The sequence below is a fragment of the Propithecus coquereli genome, unplaced genomic scaffold (genome assembly GCF_000956105.1).
Source record: "Propithecus coquereli isolate 6110/MARCELLA unplaced genomic scaffold, Pcoq_1.0 Scaffold743, whole genome shotgun sequence".
Lineage (NCBI taxonomy): Eukaryota > Metazoa > Chordata > Mammalia > Primates > Indriidae > Propithecus > Propithecus coquereli.
In genome coordinates, this window is record NW_012153541.1 from 346,704 (window position 1) to 364,912 (window position 18,209).

At 49.8% G+C, this 18,209-nt stretch overlaps 1 protein-coding gene across 2 annotated transcripts in view; it reads right to left on the minus strand.

Moving 5' to 3' along the window:
* Positions 1-18,209, minus strand: part of FARP2 (FERM, RhoGEF and pleckstrin domain protein 2) — a 111,192-nt gene that overhangs the window by 17,669 nt on the left and 75,314 nt on the right. For both annotated transcript variants that reach the window (XR_001138204.1, XM_012661941.1), the window contains exons 13-15: positions 17,674-17,929; positions 5,084-5,262; positions 205-294 (exon numbers count right to left, since the gene is read on the minus strand). Coding sequence is in view for 1 of the 2 variants with exons in the window: in XM_012661941.1 (XP_012517395.1) it covers positions 205-294; positions 5,084-5,262; positions 17,674-17,929 (525 nt within the window). In the remaining variant the exon portion in view is untranslated. The remainder of the gene's footprint in view (positions 1-204; positions 295-5,083; positions 5,263-17,673; positions 17,930-18,209) is intronic.

The window sequence follows — 18,209 nt, forward strand, 5'->3', positions numbered from 1 at the left end:
CCCATCTTTACTGCTTCACAAAAACTCGGACCTCAACGTTCTGACCTGCCTCAGAATAAATGTTTTAAGGCAGATATATTTAATAAAATATACACATGTAAGTCTCATGATTATCAAAAGATATTTCTCAGGATGGAGCCTCTGTCTGTGTTTAGATTTAAGACACATTAAGAAAAAAATCAAAGTAATCAAGGACTTTCATACCACAGTAATAACTTCTAAATCTTTCAGGTATGTTCGCTCTGTAGCAAGAATCTCCTTTGCTATGAAATAGGCCTCGTCGGCAGGCGTGCGCTGAAAGAAGCAGAGACAAGCTGTGAGCATGTGTCTATGGGACGTCGCCCTGTTTGGGGAGGGCCTGAAGTTTCTAGCACTTGCTTTCTTCCACTTAAGTTAACGTCTTCACAGGGTTTTCATCCCTAATTCCTGAAGGGATTTATTTCTGAGTAAAACCATAGTCACAATTAAGCCCAGGTGTATCTCCCTCAAATGTTTTTCTCATTTTATGTTAATTCTTTTGGAGAAGAGAATTGCTGTTCAAATAATATATGTAAACAGGGTTGAAGCTTATTTTTGGTTTTGTGACAAAAAATCATTGTTCAGATATCACTGCCAGTGGTATAGCCCGTTAACACAGATCCACGAGTGTGAGTGTGATTATAATTAAACCCAACTCGGAAGAAAGTCATTAAAATGACCCAACAGTGCACATGCCAGATGCGCCTGTATCGGAGTACTTCCTCGATGCAGAGGTGGGCCTGAGCCCGGGCTCAGCTTCTGGAAGGACGAGACACGGCCCAGGCCTGGGAGCTCCTAAATCTGTCAGGGTTGTCTCTGGCCAACGTGCTGGCGCCACACGGGCAAGTCAGCAGTGGGGAACCCTCTCACCCCGTCCAACTCCGCATTCCTGGCAAAGCACACTCCACAACGGCCTCGGCAGGTGCCGTGTACTGTCCCTGGAGGGGCCCCCCAGCCTGAGCCCCTCCGAGAGCTGCCCTCTGTCGAGGTCCAGCTCGACAGCCCCTCCTCCATCCTCTCCCACCTCCCGGCGACCACGGTCCTGCTCCGGCCCCGTGCAGCTTGCCCGCTCCGCCGCCACACCGCGGACTTCTTTAGGGCAGACAGTCCCTGCATTCACTGTGCAAACATCAGGGGATCACATGCCAGCTCCGAACAGGCACCTGGGACATGCCCGTGAGCAAAGGTCCCTGCTCCCCTCGACTGGTATCCTCCCAAGAGGAGACAGGCAAGAAGTGACGCAAAATTAACAAGGAAGTCCCGTATCAGGGCAGAAAAGGCTGTGGAAAGTACAGAACAGGGGAGGGGCTGGAGGAACGGGGTCTGGGGACAGGCCACAGCCTCACTCAGAGGGCCAGGATAGCCAGCAGACAGGTCAGAGGTCAGGGGTTGGAGCAGGGGGGCAGCAGGGTGGTAGGAGGGGCTGAGACAGGTCACTGGAGGGGAAGGCAGGCCACGTGGGCCGGAAGGGCCCTTTGGGGTCCCTTTGTGAGTGCACTGTGACATGCCTGAACCCAGCACGTGACTTCGCTCCAGCCAGCGAGACGGCGTGCGGAGGGTGGGGGTGGGATCCTGAACACCTTCCGGGTTGAGCCCACTTGAGTTCTGGTGTGGATGTGACGTGTGAGGGGCAGAGGTGGCAGCGACTGCAGCAGTTTTTGGCCTAAGCCGAGGGAAAGCCCAGTCGCCGTGACCCCAGGCAGGGAGGGCTACAGGGCAGGTGCTGGGGGAAGACAGGGCTGGGTCTGCACCACGCAAGTCCAAGTGCGCTTCAGACGCTGGGCGAGAGGCACCGGGCACCCGAGGAGGCTGGGCGGGAGGCTGGGCTCAGGGCCCACGTCATCCTCCCTGTGCCCTGGTCAGTCCGGGACAGGCTGGGGCACCCCTGCGGGGCGGCCTGCCCCTTGCGGATGAAAGGGCGACAGAGGCGCCCTGGAAGCACCGATGCAGCTGGCCGCAAGGGAAGCCCGTCAGCGAGACGTTCCGCTCGAACCTGCCGCAGCTCTGGTCCCTGTGCCCGGAGCCCTGGCCCTTCACCCCACGGAGCAGCCGGATCACCTTTCACCTTTACACTTCTCCCACTTTTTCTTTTTGGGCTTCATGATGTTAAAAATGACTTTCAAATCCAAATTCAGTATAATCTTTTTAAAAAGTCTTTTCTCCATCTAAGCTATATGCCCAGTGAACTCCCTGGGGTCGGAGTTGGCCCCAAGAGGCCCATGTTTATGGTCTGGGAGGCCCCTGCTTCCCCCACACAACTAAGGGAGAGGGGTTTTGGACATTAACACCCCAAAAACTGTCAGCCTTGGGCCCTGGGGGAGAGTCTAGTGCAGGAGAGACGGCTTCCTAACTGCGTTCACCTTCCTACGGAGTCCTCAGAGCGCCAGACCAGCCTCTCCCAGGGCTGAGGCAGACGCAAGTCCAGGACAGCCCCAGGAGCACGAGGCTTCTCTCCACAGGCTCCGCCGGTGGGTGACGAGGGATGCGAGGGGCAGAGTGGTCAGGAGGAGCTGCCAGGGTGGCTGTGGCCCACCCTATGCCCTTGTGAGCCCAAGGAAAACCCTGAAGGAAGAGCTACTGCTCTGTCCCCCACATTTCTGGAATGACGTCCAACCTGAGTTGCACGCAAGCCAGGCTGCTGGTGAGGGACATGTGGGCGGCAAGGGACAGTCTTGGAATGAGAGCATGATTCCTGCAAGCTTCGCCGCCTGTCACCACAGGAAGTGCCTGTGTGCCCAAAGCAGGGTGAGCCATCACAGCTCTCAGCCCCACGCACACACACGGAAAGAGGCGCCTGCCATCTGTGGCTTTCCCACCTTTTGCGTATTGTTGGTCCTCCTCAGTCTCTATGAAAAAGGGGAGCGTCTCCCTGTCTGCGTCAATGGCAGACACTGGGGAGGAGGGGACAAGATGGCAACCCTGGGGGCTCGGAGGGTCAGGTAGCTCCTCGCTCCTCTACCCTCAGCTGAGCAGCCAGATGCAAGCTGGAAGCCTGACAAGGTCTATCCCCCGACGGGAACACTGGGGAGCCTCCCTGCAACCTGCTGCAGCCTTGGTGGGGTCACTGGTGGCCACCACCCCCAAACCAGCCCGCAGTTAGCCAGCTCACCTGAAAGCCTGAGTTTGCTCAGCAACCCCTTCGTGCCCAGGGAACGGGCTCGCCTTGGGGCAGTGGTGAAAAAAGGCTGTCCCTGCCACTCCAGAGCCCACCTGTGCTGGATGCCGCCCTGCTACGTACGTCCAGATATGCAGAATGGAGTCAGCGTTGCTCCCCAAGGAGAGGTGGCAGGAGACACTGGACCAGAGCCAAGGGTCCCCAGGCACAGGGGCTGGAGCCCAAGGCCTGCCTGAGGGAACCTCCTTCTGCAGTGACCCAGCCACCAATCCCTCGAGAGCACGGCTCTGTGAAGGCCCCACGGTGTCCCCATCTCAGAAGGCCTTCCCGGGTCAAATCATATTAACAAGCTCCTCTCGCAGGACCACATACCATCAGCCCAATTATCCCCAGGTGTGACAAGCTGTCACCCCTTAGAACCACCCAAAGAACCAACTATGTTTTGTAATATAAAAAGTAACGAATGAGAATTTAGTTTTAAAAACAGATCGCCTCCCAGCCACGTCTGTTTTTGTATCAAAGAAACAGTGAGCTAAACAGATCGCTGTTAGGCTTCCAAAACACATAAAGAAAAAGATGTCCATCAGCTACTGTCTCCCCGACAAACAGGAGTGTCCAAGGGGCCACCAGCGGCCTCTGTAGGCTGGGCTGACGAGGTTGAAGCCGACAAGGACAGGGTGGTGGCCCAGGGACTAGAATCTGCCCTTGCCACGGGCCGCACACAGCAGCCTGTCTCATGTCCACCTTGCTGCCTCCAGGTCTGGGGGCTGCTCTCACCCAGGGTCGGACCCAAGGAAGGCGGCACCTGCCCCATGCCACCTGCCCAGAGATCTCAAGTGCTCCAAGGGTGGCCCTGCCATTTGGAAGACGCAGTCTTGGACAGAACAGACTTTCTTTGGCCAATTCAGGATACAACACAAACAGAGTGCGGAGGTATCACAATGACAGCACCTGACGTGGGTGCCCCTCCCACTCAGGGCCCCACCGCCCCTCTCCCTTCTGGCTGCTGCTCGGGGGACCCTGTGTCTCTCCTCTCTGCAGATCCCAGGCCCAACACCATCCACAGCCCGTTCTCTTCCCCAACCTCAAACTCCTCGGACTCTGCGTCTCTAGTGCCCACCTGCAAAACCACAGCCATAGGTGGACCCCACTGACCGCCTTCCCCATGACATCACCCAGGCTGCAGGGTGAAGGCCAGTAAAGCAGAGGCCACCGTGACGCCACGGTGCCCCCTGCTCCGCCAACGAGCAGGCTCTCTGCTCAGTCACTTTCTACCTGCAGACTCTTGGAGTGTGACCTCATTCCCGTCACCTCTGGCAAGGGATCCGCAGGGGCACTGCCCCAACTTTCCACCATGAATCTTCAGCCCTGCCTGCGGCCCACACCCGCGTACCCCTCCCCTCCTCCACCGCCCCCTCACGGGCTCCTCCACTCCCCACCCGCCTCCGTCAGGTCTCCCACCCAAGAGTCCCCTTGGCCCCTAGACACGGCGGGCCCCCAGTTAACCCTCCCTTGGCACCCACATCTTCACTCCCACTTACTCGATTGTGGCAGTGGAAGCCCGACCAAGTAAGGAGGGAAGGAAGGAGCAAAGAGGGAAGCAGGGAGGAGGGCAGGAAGGAAGGGAGAATAGGGGGCTGAAAGCGCCCCGGGGGCTGGGCCCTTCGTGTTCCCACCCATCCCTAGGACCCAGCCTGACACCAGAACCCACGGGTGCCAGGAACTGTTTGCTAGATGAACAAGGAAACTTGTCTTCACACAAAGGAAGCCGAAGGGTCCCAGAAGGTAACCGGAGGATCTCAGGAAGAGCTTTTGCTTGGGGTGCTGGCCTAGCCTCTCCTTTCTACCCAGGAGGCTCCTGGAGGGGTGGGCACAGAGCCCACACCCCGCCCCAGGCTCCCCAGTGGGCTCCATCCCAGCCGCGGCCCCTCTGCCTCGGGTCGGGCCCACCTTGGGTTTCGGCTCGTCCTCGTCGTCCATCCTGGCTCCGCCAGCATCGCTGAGGACAGGGCTCAGGAGGGGGGATGGGCCCTGCTCGGCTGGGCCCAGAGTCACCTGGAGCGCAGGGCTCAGGCTCAGGGGGCTCTTCTGGCTGGAGGGAGAAGGCTGAGGACTATCCACGGAAAGGCCTGGAAATGAATGGGGTGGGGGTGGAGTGAGAAATGAGAACAGCGAGACGCTGGCTGAGAACCACCACCGCACAGCTCACCACCTGCCAGACACCGCAGGGGCTGGGCTCGGCTGCTGGGCACTTTCTGGAGAACGTATATAAAGCCTCTATCACACACCATTTTAAACATCAGATGGAAATGAAAGTGGGTTGATGGTTGATGTGTCCGATTTCAGAGACCGACCACAGGTGTCGACCCCCGACCCAGAACTCTGGGGGGCCTTGTTGTTTCTAGGGGCTCCTTCTTGCTTTAGAGAAGACATAACTATGACAACAGTAAGTCTGCGATGCAAAGGCATCGTCAGGGAGGGATGTTTTCTGTGTCAGCGGAGGTTAGAGATACAAGACGTGAAACCAATGCTACCTTAGCTGGAAAAGCAGCGTCTATTTTAAGGCCAAACTTAACAACATTCCTCAAAAAATGGAATCTCATAAAATTGCTCAATTCATGCTATTGTTTGCTAGTTCCCTGAGTTTTTCATTAATGAGAATTTTAGTTTTCTAGAATTATATCCCAAGTAATACTTAATTTTTTCCTTCTTAAGACAATGTTTGCTTTGGATACACAGGTGCCAAGGTCGCAGCCCAGTTCTAAGAAGGCCAACGACAAGGAGTCTTTCACTGCATATTTTATAATAAAGAAATTTCCTTATCTGTTTTCAAAATACTTTCAAAGGTTAATTTCTATTGCTTTTCTATGGAAAACCAGTAATTATTAAGTGCCAAATTTTAACCATATCATTAAAGTAGAGTTTTATAGGGAAAATTTAACTGTTTGAAAACTACTGATGATGGAAATTTACATTTCCAAGTGTATAGTGTTTTAATACTGAAACTAGCATTATTTCTAACCATGATTATCATTAATAAATTGGCTTACCACATGCAGGACTAGAAGTAACTGGATTTGAGCCCCTGGTTACATAAATGCCACCACACCAAGGGACCTCCTTCACCACCCACAACTGGCTTCAAAGCGGGATTCCCTTACACTACTGTTGGAGTCTTCAAATGCAGTTGCCCATAGTGACCGGATCATAAAACCCGAACTTGGTTTGTTGAACCTAGAGCATGTAAGTGTGTAGGCAGATTAGTGTAGAGGAGCTTCTGGGAGAACAGCTGCCACGATCCCTGCCCATGGGGTGGGCACAAGCAACTGAACTGCTAACCCTTCCGTGGGACACGGGAGGTGGAGGGACGGAGTCCTTTTTTCACATTGACAAATTCAGAGACCTGGACAGACCTTGCCCGCAGCCAGCTGGGGATTCCATTATCAATGCTCGCGATGGCAGAGCTGTCCCTTACAATTTTTCACAAGATACATTTAAAACACGAGGAATCATTCACTGCTGTAGGAAACCTAGGCAACATCACCGTGTGCAATTATTAACGACCAATTTATTATAACTTGCTTTTTTATTACACATTTGGTTAAAATATGCTAAGCAACCTTAAAATAATATAAAATTCCTACTTCCCCCTCCCCCACTTCAGACCAGCTTGGTCCTTGTCACTTCCAAAGGGATCAAAGCAGGGCTAGTCCCTGAAGCGTGGATCACGTCCTATGTTGAGAAGAGGCACGTTTCCAAATATGCACTATTTAGGGTTTGGGATCCAGAATCCTTTGTCCCTAATAAGCCAGAATTACATAACGAGATAGTTCTACGTAACGAGAACCCAGAGAAAAGTCCAGAAGCTACTAATAACTTATCTGTTTATTCTTCACAACTGTACTGTTCGGAGTGTAACAGCTAAAACATTTCACATTCGTTGGTCAGGAAAGCAGGCAGGCGTTCACTATTTGACACTGTGTCTTCTGGGGGCCCCCACGGCACCTCACTCAAAGATGGACAGTCCCACAGCCACTCACTAGCCCACAGTCCAGCAGAAACGTGCTGCAAGATCTGACTTTATGGTTGAGCAGCAGGTGAAACGTGCGTTCCCGACAGGAACGTCGTGACGTGCGCTGCCGCAACCACGCTGGGTTCACAGGGCAGCAGATCATCAAGTGCCGCTCCCAGCAGACAGCCCTGAACAAACAGCTCACCAGGGAGGGAGCCCCTTACAACCGCTGCTCATCTGGAATAAACTGCTTTGGTTCTGTGGCGGTTAAAAGTCGTCACTTGATATCATTGTAAATATTATTTCATAAATAATTAACTAAGTTAATCTATTAACTAAACAGATTAAAAAGTACCACAGACTGCCATTAAACATTTCTCTGTTTTTCTTTTTTTTTTTTAAGACACGGGATCTTCCCATGATGCCCAGGCTGGACTTGTGCTCCTGAGCTCAAGCGACCCTCCCATGTAACTGGGACTACAGGTGTGTGCCACAGCGCCCAGCTTACACACTGCCCGTAATCACATCTGTGACCTCTAGCAAACCCCTCAAACCTACTTCAAATTACACAAACATAGATCCTACATGATACAGTAAATAAATCTGTGGTGTGATATTTTTTCAAGCAAGTGGCTGTCAATATGTAATTTTTTTTTTTAATTTTGAGACAGAGTCTTGCTCTGTTGCCCGGGCTAGAGTGCAGTGGCGTCGGCCTAGCTCACAGCAACCTCAAACTCCTGGGCTCAAGCGATCCTCCTGCCTCAGCCTCCCGAGTAGCTGGGACTACAGGCATGTGCCACCATGCCTGGCTAATTTTTTATATATATATATTTTTAGTTGTCCAGCTAGTTTCTTTCTTTTTTTTTAGTAGAGACCAGGGTCTCGCTCTTGCTCAGGCTGGTCTTGAACTCCTGAGCTCAAATGATCTGCCCGCCTTGGCCTCCCAGAGTGCTAGGATTACAGGCGTGAGCCACCACGCCTGGCCAAATTTTTTTTTTTTTAAATAGCCCAGTCTTTTAAAAAAATGTTCTATATTTTTTTTTTTTTTGTAGACACAGTCTCACTCTGTTGCCCAGGCTGGTCTTGAACTCCTGGCTTCAAGTGATCCTTCCACCTCAGCCTCCCAGAGTGCTGGGATTACACATGTGGCCACCACACTTAGCCAATGCGTAAAGTTCCTAAACATGAGGTTGTTGCCTCCACGTTCTGTTTTGTATGAGCCATTGTCTTTGTGCCCAGAAAACATTTTTAGCTGAAGTCACGTATACTCCACGGAAGCAAAACAAATGGGGTCTGTGACTCCCCAGGGGTGCTTTCCAGAAGTGACATATGGCAGAATAAAGCCAGTATAATTCAGGTTCTGCTCTTTTGGACTCTGTTGTAACGTAAAAAGACACCTGGCCTATGGCTCCCCTGCCTTAGAAAATCCTTTTGACATTAATAATATGTATCAGAATGTACGACTTAAAAGGCAGATGTCTTAAGAATCTTTTTTTTTTTTTTTAAGAGACGGTGTCTTGCTATGTCGCCCAGGCTGGAATGCGGTAGCAAGGTCATAGCTCACTGCAGCCTTGAACTCCTGAGCTCCAACAATCCTCCTGCCTCAGCCTCCCTGGCACCACCATGCCCAGCTAATTTTTTTGTGTAGAAACAGGGTCTCACTATGTTGCCCAGGCTGGCCTCGGACTCCCAGCCTCAAGTGATCCTCCTGCCTCAGCCTCTCAAAGTGCTGGGATCACAGCCATGAGCCACTGCGCCCAGCCCTCTTAAGAATTTTTGAAATGCTAAATACCAAGCTTTAGATGCCACAGAATGTGTTTACCCGTAACTGACATAGTAAAGAATTCATCTTCAGTACTTGTGAAAACCGATCCCTGCATCCAAAGTCCTCCACTAAACAGCCAGAAACAATCAGTACTGCTCTGAGTTACAAGAGTCACTACTTTTAAATTCATTCAAACACAACTCTTTAAGGACACACCTACTATACACGAACATGATGCCCAACTCTCCCACTCTGATATCAAGAACAACCAATTTCTTTACCTGCAGATAAGAAATTCTTCAATTTCCAAAAGTAAACTATGTGAAACTGAGAGATACAAGCAGCAGTTATGTTTACTGAGTTCTGCGTTTCTGCCGGGGCGGGTCACAAGCTGTCCACTGGGTGTCCACCAACCGGCCTCACTGCACAAACTGTACTTTGGGAAAGAATGACATTTGATACATTCTCACAGCTGCAAATTGCAAGGTTTGATCATCTTCAAAAGAGACTTAAAATTTAAAACTTATTTCAAACTGTTAACGGTGAGCATCTCTGGCCAGTGATTTTCTTTGTGGCATTCTTCATTTCCAAAATTTTCTCAGTATTCACCTTTTAATTGTTGAAATAGCATTTAAAAACAGCATTATACTTGTGTGCTTACCTTCACTTTTTCCTTCAAGACACTGTTTTCATTCATCTAACTAGGTGATGAAATAGAAATACCACACTTAGAGGAAAAGGTAAATTTACTTTTATTTCATGTTTAAATTCTCTTCTTTGAGATAAATGATTCTTGAAAATACTTGCCTAATAGTGGAGGGAAATCAGCTCCTGTTTGGCAAAATTCAAGGTCAAGCTGAAGTTTAATTTGAGAGTCAGAGGTGCAAGAAATGGAGAGTTTGACTTGAACAATGGACCGTTATCCCAGAAGAAAAGGAAGATGCTGAACTGTTCAAAGGATCCAGGTAAACATGAGCTTGACGCGTCAGCAGAAAACTATCTCTGGCTTCGCTGTTGAACTAGGACATCACGAGTCACTTTTACATAAAATCTGGCTCAACAATCAAAGCGGGAGGTAGAAAACCGGTTCATGACGAGGGTGCCAGTACCAGACCATCTCTGTGTATTTGTGCCCCGGCACCATGTCTACAGCTGGGACGGGAGGGTCTGACGCGCGGTGCCCTCTACTCGGGGCCATCTGGAGCCTAAAGGACGTGGCACACACAGCTCCGGCCAGGGCCTGGCAGGCGCTCAGGGGAGCAGGCTGGGGCTGCCGTCTCGGGGTTCAGAGAGCTGCTTCCGCACACAAGGTGCTCCCAATCACCTTTCCTGGTTTTTCCCTTTGCTTTGTTCTAGATAAACAAGACCCTTTCTTCATTAAGGAAGATGGGCACACTAACCTACAGCAGGAAGTCGTGCTGTGGCCGTCTGTCCAGATCAGCCGTCTGCCAGGTGCGTGTCCTCCTCGTGCACACCGACAGGTGGTCCAGAGCCTCCGTGTTTCTGTTCTAACAGAACTGACACGTTTTGTCTAAAACACTGAGAAGCACACTGTGACTTACGAGTCTTCTTACTGGAGCAACGGAGGCGAGGTCCGAAACAAACTATTCCAATAAACTAAATAAGCCTACAGGGTGGTGTTCATTAGGAAAGAAATGTAATCTCAGTTGACATATTTTGAAAACATAAAGGCCATACAGTTTTTACCATTTAAATTAGTCAACCTATAGAGCTAGCAGAGTAATGCTTCTGAGCAGTTTCTTGAAATCAGGATTTATGCACCAAGCACCTCCTCCCTCATTCCTGAGTGGTGGGTGCTGGGCAGTGGTGGCCCCAGGACCAGGAGGGTATCGCTCAGGGAGCAGGGCCAGTATGACATGGAGGGTAAGCCGGGTCCCCTGACTCATTCACTCTCCTCTAAGTGGGGACATGACTGAAGGGCCACGAGTTTGTTCCGACAGGTGCCCTTCTCGAATGTGCCGCCACCACGGCTCCTCTGCTTCCATGTGTCAGGACACAGAGAGCCAGGAGGGGCTTGCTGCCAGATGCCTCCCGCCTTGGTTCAGGGACCCCACTTTGCCCACTGGGTGCCAGGCGCCTCAAAACCCCAGGGAAGCACCACCGCCCCTCTGGCGTCAATGGCTGTGGCTCTGCATGCTCTGAGTAGCCCAAAGGGTAAGGTGAGGAGCTTGTCCTCAAAGGGCTCAAAAGGCAGGGGGCAGTGTCCACGGACACCCCAACATACGAGGGGGGCTGGCGAGGTGTGGACAGACCCACGGGGGCAGCAGAAACTCCAACTGGCCAAATGGGAAATCCAAGCTCGGAGCTGGAGAAAAGACCTGCCCAGAATTTGAACTGCTACACTCCAGATCAGGGATTTTACGAGGTGGTTCTAGCTAACTGGGGAAAGAACAGGCAATAATATTCTTATTTTCAGAATTAAGAAGCCAGTAGCATCTGTTTGTGCACAGTAAAGGCACGAAGGATGTGAGGCTGCACCTTGGAGGCCTGGTGCAGGGCCTGAGCAGCAGACATCTCCTGCACCTGCCCCTGCCACACTGGCCACACCGGCCCCGTCAGGTGAGAGCAGGAAGCACTGAAAGAGAGTGGAGACGGAGAAGAAGGAGGCACCTTCCCCCGCTGGCCTTCAACAGAGACGTCATCCACATCTACAGCAAGATGACCTATATAAACATCACTGTGTCTGTCTGTTGCTCAGGAGCCTAAGTGAAGGAGACGTCAGTGAAGATGTAAAAAAGTATGTAGCTGTCTTGGAGATTAATTTAATATGCAAAATAATCTTTACTTATGTTAATCTAAATTATAAGTAAGAATAAGGAAAGAAAGCTGAAAAGCCAATTTAAAAATTCACAGTAAATATTTCCTTATTTTATTGAACAATTAAAAAACTCTAAATTAGTACATATCTGCAAATTTATAAATGGCAATTTCAATGGAAACAAATTTTATAAGTACCACAAACCAGACAAAAAAATGTCTCTTTAAAGAATGAACAGGTTCGAATGCATAAGGAAATTCCAGCTCATTTTCTCTTCATTTCCTACAGGAATGCAAATGTTTTCATGCAAAAGATAGGACCTCCTGAGCTAGGGGACACTTCAGGCAAGGGCTGCTGTGTGGAGAGAGAGGACGGCAGCATCTGCCTGCATCCCATCACCTGCGACGGCGTCTTTCTTACCCGTGGCCCTGAGATAAGCACCAAAGTGAGGCAACGGCAGATACTATTCCAGGGTCTTATGAATAAATACACACATTCTCAACGCTAAGTCTCCAGGAGGACGCTGACATTTTCATCTATGGACTAACTGTTCTAGTAAGGGATTTCTCTTCTGATGTTCCATGAGCCAGGTGGGAATAAGTACCTTGAAAACACACGTATTGGTATCAAATGTCACAAAAACACATGACAGCTACGGACACATATGTGATGCATGTACCATGTGATCACGACCACAGCACATGTGACGTGCTACAATTGCTCCTTAGAGCAGTGGAACAGAGAGGACCGTGAATTAAAAATCAAAGTGCACCCGCACACCAGAGCAATCAGAAATCAAAATGTACCCGCACACCAGAGCAATCAGAAAGGGCTGGATCACCCCCAGCAAATGACAATAATGGGAATGACTTAACCAACAGGTTTAAAAGTTTTTCATATTAAACTCTTTTTTTTGGTGTGTTATTGCCCATCCCTCTATCATTAGTACTATTTAAAAATATGTGTTAACTGGAACAGGGAATTCTAATCTAATTTTATGCTTAGAGAATCCCTTTGTAATATAAAAAAGGCACATAGCAATACCTTAATGATTTCAAAAATTATAATACATAGTATAACACATTTTTTAGTGTAGTCAATCATATTAACACATAACTGTACTGCTGTTAGACTCAGAATATCCATATATTGGCTTATATAAACTACCTTGACTTTGGAAACTTAAATACAAAAATAGACTTGATAACTAATAAAAATAAATATTCTGCCTAAGCAGAGTGTATTATTAGTGGCAGACTTTGTGGGCACAACAGGCATTGCCCGCTGGTGGCCTTGAGTGTAGGGAATGCTGCAGGATCACGTCACCTGTCTGTGTGGACACACCTGGCTGTGATTGCACCCCACGGGGGAGCCCTCCTGAGTCACCAAAGCAGCTCCCGTCTGAGACCGCAGGCTCTCACCTCAGGCTGCAGGCAGAGCCTGGCGACTGTGTAGCTTTAAGGTTCTGGGTGTAACTAAGGAGATCAATAGATTAAAGGAGAAAACTGTCAACATTTTACAGGCACTTTCACCTACACATGCTTAGCCTGCTGTCTCCAGATGTGCTGATTAGACTCCACGCACTTCTTCCAGTCTGAACACTGTGCCTTACAGCCTGGGCTTCCCCGGCCAGGCCTCCTGGCTGAGGCCCACCCAGCACTCCTGCGAACAACAGCAAGGCCTGCTGCGGACTCAGGGCTCCCTGGCTTCAGGCCAAACTGTTCTGGATGTCTTAATATTTAACCACTACAAACCATTTTATGAAGGTGAAAAAGAACAGTGTCACTGCTTAACAACTGTTAGTGTAGAAAGACATAATTGGTAGTAGGAAGCGTTGCTCTTTGGCTTCTAAAGACCCTGTGTTGCACTCTCTGGCTTTCCCTTCAGTTTCTAAGTCCCGCTGCGCAGGCGTTACAACCCACTCAAAAGGGAAAGGGAAGGGGAGCTGTGAGCAGTAACTCAGGAGAAAGCCACAACTGGTTTTTAAATTTTTTTTTCCAGAGACAGAGTCTAGATGTTGCCCGGGCTAGAGTGCCGTGGCGTGAGCCTTGCTCACAGCAACCTCAAACTCCTGGCCTCAAGCGATCCACCCGCCTGGGCCTCCCAGAGTGCTAAAATTACAGGTGTGAGCCACCTCACCCAGCCTTGTTTTTAAATAAACTGTTTCATTACAATGAAAAAGCTGTAACACTTAGAAGTTATTGTGAACACTCTGGGAAAGGAAAGCTGTTCAAATTTTCTCCAGATCATGCCAAAAAGTTAAACCTGAACCTGAAAATCACACCTTCCCTGGCACTGTCCACAGAGCATCTGGGCTGCTGGGCCCTGAGGAGCGGCCGACCACACGGGCCTGTGGACATCGGTGCAAGTGACAGACCAGCACTTAGTGGTGATGCGTGGCAGGTCCAGATGGTGTGACACGCAGCAGGCCCACCACCCAGCTTCTTCCTAAAGTCACTGGCATGAAAAAGGGTGGTGGGGGCGGGGGAGCTCTTCTAAATGAAATGTAAAGGTCAGATGCAGGGAGCAGATTGTGTCTGGATCCTTACTTGAACTAAACGTTACTAGGCATTTTAAATACAACTAGGGGATTTAAGTATGTTCTCAATGTTAGATAATACCAAGAAATTCTTAATTTAAGGTGTCCTTATGTTTCTGAGACACGTGCAGAAATTCTGAGGAAACTCATTATCGTGACTGGTGTCTTCTCGAAAATATCATAGCAGCAAACACAGAAGAAAAAAGGCACAGAGGGAGTAACAGTGGCAAAGGTCGGTGACACTGAATCTGGGGTGACAGGGGTTCCTTATAGTCCTCTTTCAGCTTCTGTATATTTTGCAAACTTTTTAAATAAAAAACTAAAAAATTAGTTTTAGGGAAGGGAAAATTAGTTAAGGGAAGTGAAGTTCCCTTAACAAAAACCAAAACAACAAAACCCATTTTATAGGAGGCACCGATGGCTAAGAATAAAATTGATGCAGAATCTCCGACGGGAATGACGAGACACAGCTGCCTGGTGCAGGGACCGCCACCCCTTCCCACTGCACTGCGGCACCAGCACGTGGTCCCCGCCCGGCAGCAGAGTGGGCTCGAAGCCACCCAAACCCGACCTGCTGAGCAGACACTAGCATGGGTTACCTTAAGGAGAAAAAAAAAGAAAGAAAAAAGGACGACTTCGTTAGCTTGCGGCATCAACAAGTACATTCGCTGGGCAGCACTGATGACGGGGAGAGACAGCCCTCACGCAGGGCCACCATCTGCTCTCCTGCAGTCACATCATCTTTCACAGACACTGTCGGCCGAAACGGAATGCTGCACCAAGTGGCCTCAGAAGCACTAAGAAGGCAGGTCTTGACAAGGGACAGAATAAACTATAGCTAAACACACTGCACACACGCCAGCTGCGTAGACCAGTAAAATGAGGCGGCTGTGGATTAGGTTTAACAGAGCTACAGAAACGGGACATCACTCAGTGCGTCTGGCCACAACCCCGCTGCTCAATCCAACTAACACTAACAAGAAGAGAAAGGCTGACACTCTCCAGATGCCGTTGACGGCTCTAAAGGACCCCTGAGCCACATGGCCTCTGTGCAAACACAGTAGATCCATCCACCCAGAAAAGGAACTGGAGGTCTTATACATGAGTAGAAATCAATGCTTAAAGTTTCCACAGGATATTGTGGAAACAAAATTAAACTTCAAAAATGGTATTGCACTACTAGATGAGAAAAGATAAACAATAACAACAGCTCAAAACCCAGCCTGTGGACTTGACGCATTCAACAGTGTTGTCAGGGCTGGCCGAGCCTGGCGCTCGAGTGCTGGGCTGCACGGCAGCGGTTTCTCCCTTGACGTCCACGGATGGAGCCGTCCACTCTGCGCACGAGTGTCAGCCCGACTTTTACGGTGGTTTAGAGCAGGGAGCCCCCCACATGTGCCCAGCAGGGCCCCAGCACCCACGCACATCAGGGTGTACCAGACAGGTGGGCAGGGCCACCTTGGCCCATCTGCTCACATGACCCTTCCCACTGCCTTGGGACAGAACGATGCCCACGGCAGCACCTCTTAGGACCAGCTAGTGATGTCACATTACAGACCACCTGGCATCAAAGAAATGTCACCCTGAAGAAAGAGGGTGAGTTCAAGCCCCTTGTACATTCTGGGGGATTCCTACTGTGCTCATTATTTGAATTAACGACTTACTCTGCCAGTCAAAAGACGACAACTCTCCTGCACTGGCTTACATCTTGGCTCTTGGGCCCACCTGTGTGTCTGGTTCTACTTTTTCTGCAGCCATGTATCTTTTATACTTCCAATTAAGCTGAACGGAAGAAAACAGTTCAAATTTACATTAAGTGCATTTTAAACCAATGCTTCTCCAAGACTACTATCTAAACATAGCACTATTTTCTAGGTTTCAAGTCAATAATGAGACGATGCCTTTGGCACTGGGACAGTTCCAGGGACACCCCTCTCCCCTCTGTAGTGCAGCTGAAGACCATAGCACCTGTCTCCCCAGGTGGGGACTCTGCAGAGGCACATTCGAGACAAAGTACACAAAACCTCCATCCCAATCAGTTATGGGCAGCATGGCTCATCTTAAAAAGCAGCACTAATAAGTGTAATACACATTCTATTAAAGATCAACATGAATCAGAACTGTGTAACATTCAAAATGTATAGCACCAATTTTTCCTTGAATCAAAGCATATGCCAAAAAAAAATAAAGGTACAAAGACTAATTTATCAGCCTTCAGGAGGACTGGCTGGAAATACTCATCTATTTTAAACTGGATGCATAGCTTTTAACATCATTCCAAGTGAAAATTTTAATTCTTTGACATCTGAAAAAGTATAATAAATCAGGGAATTAAAAACAATTGAATATCTAGCCATGAACTCCAAATCACTTTCTATGTCTAAACCAACCAATTCTGAGCTCTAAACTACGGAGTGGTTAGGTGGGTGGCCCTGCAAAGGAACCCAGAGTGATCAAGACGGATTTCTGTCTACCCGCTCTCCTGGAGTCAAATTCTTTAAATTGTTCTGCAAATCAAAAGGGATTCTCTCTCTACCTGTCTGTGCAAAAGGGGTGCTGAAAAAAAGGCTCACATCTAGGGGGGCCTCAGCCTCAGAGTCCCACGAATCTGTGTCTGTGCTGCTGGAGTCCTCGGCTGCCGTGGGTGGGTAGCTGAGCTGCTCTAGCTGGTCGATGATGTCAGAGAACTGGAAGGCCGAGCTGGACTCGGAGCGGACCGAGTAGGCTGGGAAGTTGACCATAGAGCTGGCCTCAGACTGATTGGCTGAGCTGGACGTGTGCAAGGACAACCCGCCATGCAGTGGCACGTTATTGAGGGAGCTGTTTTCAGACTGGTTGTTCCTAAGCGAGCTAGACTCAGAAGGACTCAACAGGCTCTGCATCAGGCTAGCTTGAGCCTTCACCTCAAACAGCTCCGAGGTGTCTGCAGGGTGCACATTGCCATTGAAGTCACTTTCTTCCTCAAATTCAAAATCATCTTCTATGTTCATGTCTACTGCCTCAGTGGAGTACCTGTCTGGGCTGGACTGGGCAGACGCTGGATGCTGGAAGGCACCTGGACCACACAAAGGAGGGGACGCCATGGGCTGGGCAGGCACCTGCGGTTCCTGCAGGACTAAAGAGCTATATCGGAATGAAAATGCCTCAGAGCCTCCAGCAAAGAAAGAGATGTCTGCTGGGTCATCATCTATGAACTCCTCAGACACCTGCAGCTGGGCATTTGTCAATGTGAAAACAGGTGCCCCCCCGTGGCACTGCCAGCCACACCGGTACTCCCCACTGGAAGGGAATGAGCCTGTGGTAAAGTCATCCTCACCATTGTCATTTTTACAAGCAGCTCTGCGTTCCCTGCTGGCCCTCCCTGTGTCTAGGTCTAAGGCAGCGAGACTCTGCCCCTTGGGACAGATGGAACCACAACTGCTCACAACATGACAAAACTCAACACCTGAACCAGGCTGGAGTGCGAGGGGCCCAGGGGACTGGGCCGGCTGCACGTTGGGGCCTCTGGCCACTGCTCCGCTGCTCCTCTCCGCAGCTGGACTCTTGATGTAGGAAACCTGGGGGTCTGTAAGGGAGCTGCTGCTGTCCTTGAAATCAGGCAGGCTGGAGGGAGTCAAAGGGGAGGTAGGCAGCGGGTAAAAGGAGGCATTTGCTGAAGATGGGGAGGCAGAAGTCCTCAATCCTTCCATGAATGGGATGCTCTGGGGGTGAAAATTAAGAAAAGGAAAAAAAAAGAACATATAAAATCACAAATTACCACTAGAAGTTGCAAAGCCAACTGGGCCCAACTTAGGGCATCCACACATTTCTATCACAGCTTTTACAAAAATGGGCAATTGGGCTGGGCGAGGTGGCTCACGCCTACAGTCCCAGCACTTTGGGAGGCTAAGCTGGGACGATCACTTGAGGCCTAGGAGTTTGAGACCAGCCTGGGCAATAGGGAAACCCTGTCTATACAAAAAATAAAAAAAATTAGCTGGG